A 9,019-nucleotide genomic window follows, 5' to 3' on the forward strand; every position below is an offset into this window, starting at 1 on the left:
GCGAAGTATTCCAGCGCGCCTCAAAGCAAGGGCAAGAAACAGACTGCCGGACGCCACAATCTGACATCAAGTACAAAGTGCTGGAGTAAAGGCCAGTCGCACCCTGGACACTCTCTCTTCACCCCTCAAAAGACACAGAAGTGTGAAAAAGCACACCTCCAGATTCCGGGACAGTTTCTTCACAGCTGTTATCAGGCAAATGAATCTTCCTACCACAACCAGAGAGCGGTCCTGAACTACTATCTACAGTATCTCTTAGAAGCAGGCAGTGACGAAAGCTAATGGCATGTTGGCCTTCATAACTGGAGGAGTTGAGTATAGGAGCAAAGAGGTCCTTCTGCAGTTGTACAGGGCCCTGGTGAGACCACACCTGGAATATTGTGTGCAGTTTTGGTCTCCAAATTTTGAGGAAGGACATTCTTGCTATTGAGGGAGTGCAGCGTAGTTAATGCCCGGGATGGTGGGACTGTCATATGTTGAAAGAATGGAGCGGCTGGGCTTGTATTCACTGGAATTAGAAGGATGAGAGGGAATGTTATTGAAATATATAAGATTATTAAGGGATTGGATACGCTAGAGGCAGGAAACATGTTCCTGATGTTGGGGGAGTCCAGAACCAGGGCCACAGTTTAAGAATAAGGGGCAGGCCATTTAGAACATAGATGAGGAACATCTTTTTCACCCAAAGAGTTGTGGGTGCAGTAAGGGACTGCAAATGCTGGTTTATACCAAAGATAGACAAAAAATGCTGGAGTAACTCAGCGGGACAGGCAGCATCTCTGGAGAGAAGGAACGGATGACATTTCTGAAGAAGGTTCTCAACCCAAAACACCACCCATTCCTTCTCTCCATAGATGCTGCATGTCCTGCTGAGTTACTCCAGCATTTTGTGTCTGTCATCTGTCTAACTGCTTGATTGAAGTTTCAGTTCTCAAAGGGTGAATGGAGATTATGTCTTCTCGCAAAGTCAGGAGAGGAGCAACACAGAGAGCCCGCAATTCACTGCACCCGTCCCTCCATTGATGAACTGTACACTGCAAGGGCCAGGAAGCGAGCGGGCAAGATCATCTCTGACCCCTCTCACCCTGGCCACAAACACTTTGAATCACTTCCGGACTTCCGGAAGGCGACTCCGGACTGTCGAAGCAGCCACAGCCAGACATAAAAACAGTTTCTATCCACGAGTAGTTGCTCTACTCAACAGCCAAAAATCTGTAGCCTCCCTTTGATCTGGTATTTTGTTGGTTCACATGCTTGATCAATGGTGTTTTAGCATTAATGTCTTATTATTATTAATGTTTAGTGTTTCCTGAGTCATTCGTAACAGTCACTGTATGTCATGTTGTTACTTGTGGGCGGAGCACCAAGGCAAATTCCTTGTATGTGAATACTTGGCCAATAAACTTACTTACTTACCTTGGCTGAAGCCTCCCCCATCTTGTCTAACACCACAGCAAGCTGGTTCTCCAGGGTGGCTCTGTGGAGAAAGGCAAGTGCATCACCATCACTCATGAACAGTAATAACCTTCACACTGAACTAATGCTAAGGCAACACGAGGTGGGCCAATTCAACAAAAGGCACCAGGGATGTGAATTTAATCATTATACTGGTACTGTGAATGTAAATCCTGAATCAACGCTGTAAGATTGTTCTGTAAAGGTAAAATGGTTGGCCAGGTGGACTGGATTAAAGAACATGAAATGGCTGCTGACCAGGCTTGCTGAAACTGGGGCTGCAGGTTTCAGGAAGGGAATACACAATGTCTTGCAGTTACTGCATAGTTGTGACCCGTCCCCGTCTGACAAGGTTGAGGAATATCCAATCCCCCTCGCCGGGAAGACTAAGGAGTGTACCTGTCTGAGCTCTAGTGTGTCCCTCTAACTAACATCTCCTTATATGTACATACCTGTTGTCCTGTCTATTGCGTATGTGTTGGTTCCTTGATTGGGGAATGTGGGAGGGGATAAACGATTAAGGGCAGAGAGCTTGACTCTAGAAAAACGAGACTCAACAGTTGTACGTGACAATTGCTGGCAAAATCATCATTTTATCTCCATCCTGAATTGTCTCCGAGGAGATAGACACTAAAAGCTGGAGTAACTCAGCGGGTCAGGCAGCATCTCTGGAGAGGAGGAATGTGTGACGTTTAGTGTCGGGACCCTTCTTCAGACTGAGAGTCAGGGGAGAGGGAGACACAGAGCAGAGGGATCTAGGGGTACAGGTGCATGGTTCCTTGAAGGTCTAGTCGCAGGTAGACAAGGCGGTCAAAAAGGCTTTTGGCACCTTTCAACAGGTCACGGGGAGAACGTACAAACTCCGTACAGACAGCACCCGTAGTCGGGATGGAACCCGGGTCTCCGGCGCTGCAAGCGCTGTAAGGCAGCAACTCTACCGCTGCACCACCGTGACCGCCCCAAGCAGCAACAACTGAAGCACTGCGCCCGCCACCTGTGCCACTTCATCTGCATGGAAAGACGGGAGAGTTTTATCTTTAGTCCTTTAGCAAGGCTGGAGGCAGCAGCAGCAACAACTGTCACACAGTTGGCAGTCCGGGGTGGAGAGTTTGTGTGATCGAGACCAAATAAGCAGCTGATAAAAATACAGGAGTTATCCTGGAATGAGTGGGTTAACATACCATGGGCATTTGACGGCACTGGGCCTCTACTCGCTGGAGTTTACTAGGTTTAGGGCGGAGACCTCATTGAAACTTACAGAATATTGAAAGGCATAGATAGAGTGGATGTGGAGAGGATGTTTCCACTGGTGGGAGAGTCTAGGACTAGAATTCACTGCCTCAGAATTAAAGGGCGCTCTTTTAGAAAGGAGGTGAGGTGGAACTTCTTTAGTCAGAGGGTGGTGAATGTGTGGAACTTATTGCCACAGAGGGCTGTGACAATGACAATGACATAGAGAGATACCGGACAAATGAATGAAAGACATGCAAAAATGTAACAATGATAAAGGAAACAGGCCATTGTTAGCCGTTTGCTAGAACTCTCGTTTCCCTGAAGAAAGGTCCCGACCCAAAATGTCACCCATTCCTTCTCTCCAGAGATCAGCCTGTCCCGCTGAATTACTCCAGCACCATGTATCTATCTGCGGTTTAAACTACATCTGCAGTTCCTTCCTACACATTCAATCATGGCTGATCTATCTCTCCGAACCCCATTCTCCTGCCTTCTCCCCATAAGCCCTGACACCCGCACTAATCAAACTGAGGGGAAACATAAAGTCTGGCAGAGAGATTCAATAAGGGACTAGTAAAAGCACCTGTGGGTCTTTTAACGATAGACTGAAGAGTTTTTAAGGGTGAATAAATAGAGAAAGTGGAACAAATGTACACTGTTTTCTTCATGGGAGAAGATAAAAGGCATCTGCAGTAATACTGGAGAACCGACCCGACAAGTCACCTATCTACATTCTCCACAGATGCTGCCTGACCCGCTGAGTTACTCCAGCACTCTGTGAAACGTCACCTATCTACGTTCTCCACAGATGCTGCCTGACCCACTGAGTTACTCCAGCACTCTGTGAAACGTCACCTATCCATGTTCTCCACAGATGCTGCCTGACCCGCTGAGTTACTCCAGCACTCTGTGTTATTTAGGAGCGGCAGGGTGGCGCAGCAGTGCAGTTGAAGCCTCACAGCGCCAGACACCCGGGTTCAATCCCGATCCAGATGCTGTCTGTGTGGAGTTGGCACGTTCTCCCTGGTGACCACAGGGGTTTTCTCCGGGTGCTCTGGTTTCTTCCCACACTCTGAATGCGCGCAAGGTTTGCAAGTCTGAAGAAGGGTCTCGCCCTAAAACATCACCCAACCCTGAGCATTCCCCAGACAGAGAAACATAGAAAATAGGTGCAGGAGTAGAGGCCATTCGGCCCTTCGAGCCTGCACCGCCATTCAATATGATCATGGCTGATCATCCAACTCAGTATCCTATCCCTGCCTTCTCTCCCCTGATCCCTTTAGCCACAAGGGCCACATCTAACTCCCTCTTAAATATAGCCAATGAACTGGCCTCAACTACCTTCTGTGGCAGAGAATTCCACAGATTCGCCACTCTCTGTGTGAAAAATGTTTTCCTCATCTCGGTCCTAAAAGACTTCCCTCTTATCCTTAAACTGTGACCCCTAGTTCTGGACTTCCCCAACATCGGGAACAATCTTCCTGCATCTAGCCTCCAACCCCTTAAGAATTTTGTAAGTTTCTATAAGATCCCCCCTCAATCTTCTAAATTCTAGCGTGTACAAGCCGAGTCTATCCAGTCTTTCTTCATATGAAAGTCCTGCCATCCCAGGAATCAGTCTGGTGAACCTTCTCTGTACTCCCTCTATGGCAAGAATGTCTTTCCTCAGATTAGGAATGTCTTCCCTCAGATTAGGAATGTCTTTCCTCAGATTAGGAATGTCTTCCCTCAGATTAGGAATGTCTTCCCTCAGATTAGGAATGTCTTTCCTCAGATTCCTCAGGGTGCAGACATGCTGCGTGCCCCGCTGAGTTACTCCAGCATTCTGTGTCTATCTGCAGGCTTGTGTGTTGATTGGATAGTGTCAGTGTGCGGGGATCGCTGGTCAGCGCTGACTGTGGGCCGCAGGGCCTGTTTCCACGCTGTATCTAACTAAACTAAACAAAAACTAAATGTTTGGCTCAGAGATGTTCTGATTTTACTCGTGATTCTCACTCTCTTCAATCTGGTGCAGGGCGAGTAATCTTTGACCGATCTAACCACGACACTTCCTGCAATAAACGGAAGTTCAACACAAAAAGCTGGAGTAACACTGCGGGACAAGCAGCATCTCTGGGGAGAAGGAATGGGTGGCATTTCGGGTCGAGACCCTTCTTCAGATTCCAGACATAAATGGGAGTTCCACTGGAGGAAAGGGAGTGAGAGGGAAAGGGATGGAGAGGGAATGGGAAAGGAAAAGGAAGGGGATGGCGTGGGACAGAGGCAGTGTAGGAGCTCCAGATCCATGATGTGTGGTGCAGATAGCCATGGAAGAAGTGAGCAGACGGGAAAGGGTGGGAAAGTGGGAGAGAGGGAAGGGGGGGAAGGAGAGTTGGAAGGAGAGGGACAGGTAGGGAGCGGGGGAGAGGGGTGGAGGTGGGGGGGGGAGAGGGGTGGAGGGTGGGGGGAGAGAGAGAGGAGGAGGGACAGAGAGTGGGGGGGGGGGAGAGAGAGAGAGAGAGAGAGAGAGAGAAAGAAAGAGAGAGAGAGAATGAGGGGAGAGGATGATGGAAGAAGTGAATCAGTAGAGGGAAGGAAAGAGAGGGAAGGAAAGAGAGAAGGAAAGAGAGGGAGGGAAGGAAAGAGAGGGAAGGAAAGAGAGGGAGGAAAGAGAGGGAGGAAAGAGCGAAGGAAAGAGAGGGAAGGAAAGAGGGAAGGAAAGAGAGGGAAGGAAAGAGAGGGAAGGAAAGAGAGGGAAGGAAAGAGAGGGGGGTGGGGGGGGAGAGAGGTGGGGGAGAGGATGGGGTAGGGGAGAGAGGTGGACGAGGGAGATGGAGGGGGAGGTGGTGGGTGGGGGAGAGGAGGGGGGTAGGGGAGAGAGGTGGAGGTGGTGGTGGTGGGGGGAGAGGAGGGGGTAGGGGGGAGAGAGGTGGAGGTGGTGGTGGTGGGGGGGAGAGGAGGGGGTAGGGGAGAGAGGTGGAGGTGGGTGGTGGTGGGGGGGAGAGGAGGGGGTAGGGGGTAGGGGAGAGGTGGAGGTGGTGGTGGTGGGGGGGGAGAGGAGGGGTAGGGGAGAGAGGTGGAGGTGCAGGGTGGTGGGGGGGAGATGGAGGAGGGGGTAGGGGAGAGAGGTGGACGAGGGAGATGGAGGGAGATACCCACACACATCCATCCACCCATCTACCTACCTGCTGGAGCTGCTCCTGCGGCCGGGGCTGCAGGTGATGGTCCAGGTGATGGTCCAGGTGAGAGTGGAGGTGGAGGGGGAGGGAGGGGGAGGGGGAGATGGAGGGAGATACACACACATCCATCCACCCACCCGGCCACCTACCTGCTGGAGCTGCTCCTGCGGCCGGGCTGCAGGTGATGGTCCAGGTGATGGTCCAGGTGGAGGTGGAGGGGAAGAGGAGGTAGATGGAGATGGAGGGAGATACCCACACATCCACCCACCCACCCAGCCACCTACCTGCTGGAGCTGCTCCTGCGGCCGGGCTGCAGGTGATGGTCCAGGTGGAGGGGGAGGTGGAGGGGGGGGGGGGGGGGGAGGTGGAGGTGGAGGTGGAGGGGAGGTGGGAGTGGGAGGGGGAGGGTGGAGGTGGAGGGAGGTGGAGTGGGAGGGGGGGAGGTGGAGGGGGAGGGGGGAGGGAGGTGGAGGGGAAGAGGGGGTAGATGGAGATGGAGGGAGGTACACACACATCCATCCACCCACCCAGCCACCTACCTGCTGGAGCTGCTCCTGCGGCCGGGCTGCAGGTGATGGTCCAGGACACTCACCCTCTCGGGGAAGAGGGGGTTGATGTCGAACGGGAACTCCATGATTTAAAAAATGATGATGTTAACGACAATAACAATAAATCTGGGCGGCGATCGGTCCCCGGCCGCTTTATCTCTTCATCTCGCAGCCCAGTGGCCGGAACTCGTCTTTATTCGCCGTAAATCGCCGCCTTTCTCTCTCTCCCGAGGTTTTAAACCCAAAGATCTTTGTTTTCAGACCGTGTGGAGATCCGATACCGACCGAGTCGCCCGGGACGACGGCGCCGCCCACTTCCGGCGGAGAAGGTCGGCGGGGCGCCCGCGCCGCCATCTTGGGTGGGGCAGGAGGGGCAACATCAAAGCCCCACTTCCGGCGGGGCGCCCGCGCCGCCATCTTGGGTGGGGCAGGATGGGCAACACCAAAGTCAAGTCAAGTCAAGTCACATTTATTTATATAGCACATTTAAAAAAAACAACTCTGGTTGGCCAAAATGCTTTGCATTTGTTATAAGAATAGTATAGACAAACAAACTACATACATAGAAACATAAAAAACATAGAAAATAGGTGATACACAAAATCAAAGATCTTATAGCAGATCTTTGCACAAAATTGCTGGAGAAACTCAGCGGGTGCAGCAGCATCTATGGAGCGAAGGACATAGGCGACGTTTCGGGCCAAAACCCTTCTTCAGACTGAAAAGATAGAAAATAGGTGCATTTAACTCTGCCAGAGGCCTCAAATGAGGATTTAACACAAACACAGCTAACACATTAAATAGGGAGGTTTCACGGCAGTCGGGTCACGACCCATGACCCGTACTGTTGCTACGCTACTCCAAGTGGAGTACACGCGATGAACTGCAGGTAGGCACTTACCATTGTTTCCAGCGTAGCGGTCCCGTTAAAACCCGCTGAAATTGTCAATTTTTGCGCTGTAAATAATTATGGAAATCGGGATAAGCGTGAGGGACATTTAGCCTACTTCAGAATTCCAAAAGTGAGGAGAAATGACAGTAAATAGAAGCGAGAGCTGAAGGGACAACAACAGATAGAGTGCTTGGCGAACATTGGCCGTTTGCTCACTGCATTTCATCAACAGTGAGGCATTATTTGTGTTTTTTCTTGATTCCTTTGGCATCTAAAAAGTTTCAGAAGTGATAAATCTGGCTGTAAAATTTTTAAATTGCCCATGGTTCTTGTGGGTTTTTACATACAAAATGAAAAAAGCATCTGAAGAAAAATTTGCAGCCAGATTTATCACTTCTGAGAATTTTTAGATGAATCAAGAAAAAACACAAATAATGCCTTACTTGATGAAATGCAGTGAGCAAATGCAATAATTCACAATATTTTCAATGTTTACCAAGCACTTTAGCTGCTGCAGTCCCTTCAGTTCTCGCTTCTCTATACCTTCATTTCACATCACTTTTGGAATTCTAAAGTTGGGTACATGTCTCTCACACTTACCCCATCTCCCACAATTTTTTTCAGCGCAAAAATTCACCATTTTGGCGGTTTTTAACAGGTAGGAAAGTACACGTTTCTAGCATTAATAACATATACCGGAAATGTCTTCCAGTTGGATTTAGCGGCTCCGTGCGTCGAGCCCTATGACCCAGTGACCTTTCGTGCAACCACCCTATAGTGCAATAAGATCCTCAATTTCACACCTCCCCCCTTGATGTTTGTGAATGACTCTTGGTCCTCTTGAAGTGACTCCAGGCTCCATGAAGTTGTATAGGTTCAGGGCAATTATTTAGTTAATTACCTTTTACCACTCTCCCTCAATCAATACTTCTCCACATTGGATGAATCCCTCAGCTAACAGAGCATAAACATAGAAACATAGAAAATAGGTGCAGGAGTAGGCCATTCAGTCCTTTGAGCCTGCACCGCCATTCAATATGATCATGGCTGATCATCCAACTCAGTATCCCATCCCTGCCTTCTCTCCATACCCCCTGATCCCTTTAGCCACAAGGGCCACATCTAACTCCCTCTTAAATATAGCCGATGAACTGTGGCCTCAACTACCTTCTGTGGCAGAGAATTCCACAGATTCACCACTCTCTGTGTGAAAAATGGTTTCCTCAGCTCGGTCCTAAACGATTTTCCCCTTATCCTTAAACTGTGACCCCTTGTTCTGGACTTATCCTTGAACTGTGACCCCTAGTTCTGCCGCCATCTTGGGTGGGGCAGGAGGGGCAACACCAAAGCTCCTCTGGTATCTGACTTTGGGCAACTCTACCGCTGCGCCACCCTCTGAGTGAAGATTGCTCTCTGTACAGAGTTTGCACGTTCTCCATGTGACTGTGTAGGAGAGGAATGGAGGGTTATGGTCTGAGTGCAGGTAGATCGGACTAGGGGAGAATAAGTGTTCGGCACGGACTTGTAGGGCCGAGTGGCCTGTTTCCATGCTGTCTATATTACTAAATCTCTGATCTTGACCGCATTTGGCCGACTGTGCTGCGATTTCAGAGAGAACGGCGCCACCTACAGCTGACATTTTTTGCCACCTCGCTCAGAGCCCCCTTCCGACGTGTGAGTGCGGAGGATTTGTCCTTCGATGATAAATGAGAGAGATATTAATGTTTTTACAA

The 9,019-nt window shown here is 50.0% G+C and overlaps 1 protein-coding gene across 4 annotated transcripts in view; it reads right to left on the reverse strand.

Moving 5' to 3' along the window:
- The window catches only part of atat1 (alpha tubulin acetyltransferase 1), a 33,587-nt gene extending 26,877 nt beyond the window's left edge, over positions 1-6,710 (reverse strand). For 3 of the 4 annotated variants that reach the window (XM_055631144.1, XM_055631143.1, XM_055631147.1), the window contains exons 1-2: positions 6,386-6,710; positions 1,417-1,477 (exon numbers count right to left, since the gene is read on the reverse strand). In XM_055631144.1, the coding sequence (XP_055487119.1) occupies positions 1,417-1,477; positions 6,386-6,480 (156 nt within the window). In that variant the 5' untranslated portion in view covers positions 6,481-6,710. Of the gene's footprint in view, positions 1-1,416; positions 1,478-2,284; positions 2,464-6,385 lie in introns of all 4 variants that reach the window. The other variant, XM_055631146.1, reaches the window with a different exon arrangement.
- Between the last annotated feature and the right edge of the window lie 2,309 nt (positions 6,711-9,019).

Source organism: Leucoraja erinacea, unplaced genomic scaffold, assembly GCF_028641065.1.
Source record: "Leucoraja erinacea ecotype New England unplaced genomic scaffold, Leri_hhj_1 Leri_65S, whole genome shotgun sequence".
In the NCBI taxonomy this organism is placed as follows: Eukaryota; Metazoa; Chordata; class Chondrichthyes; order Rajiformes; family Rajidae; genus Leucoraja; species Leucoraja erinaceus.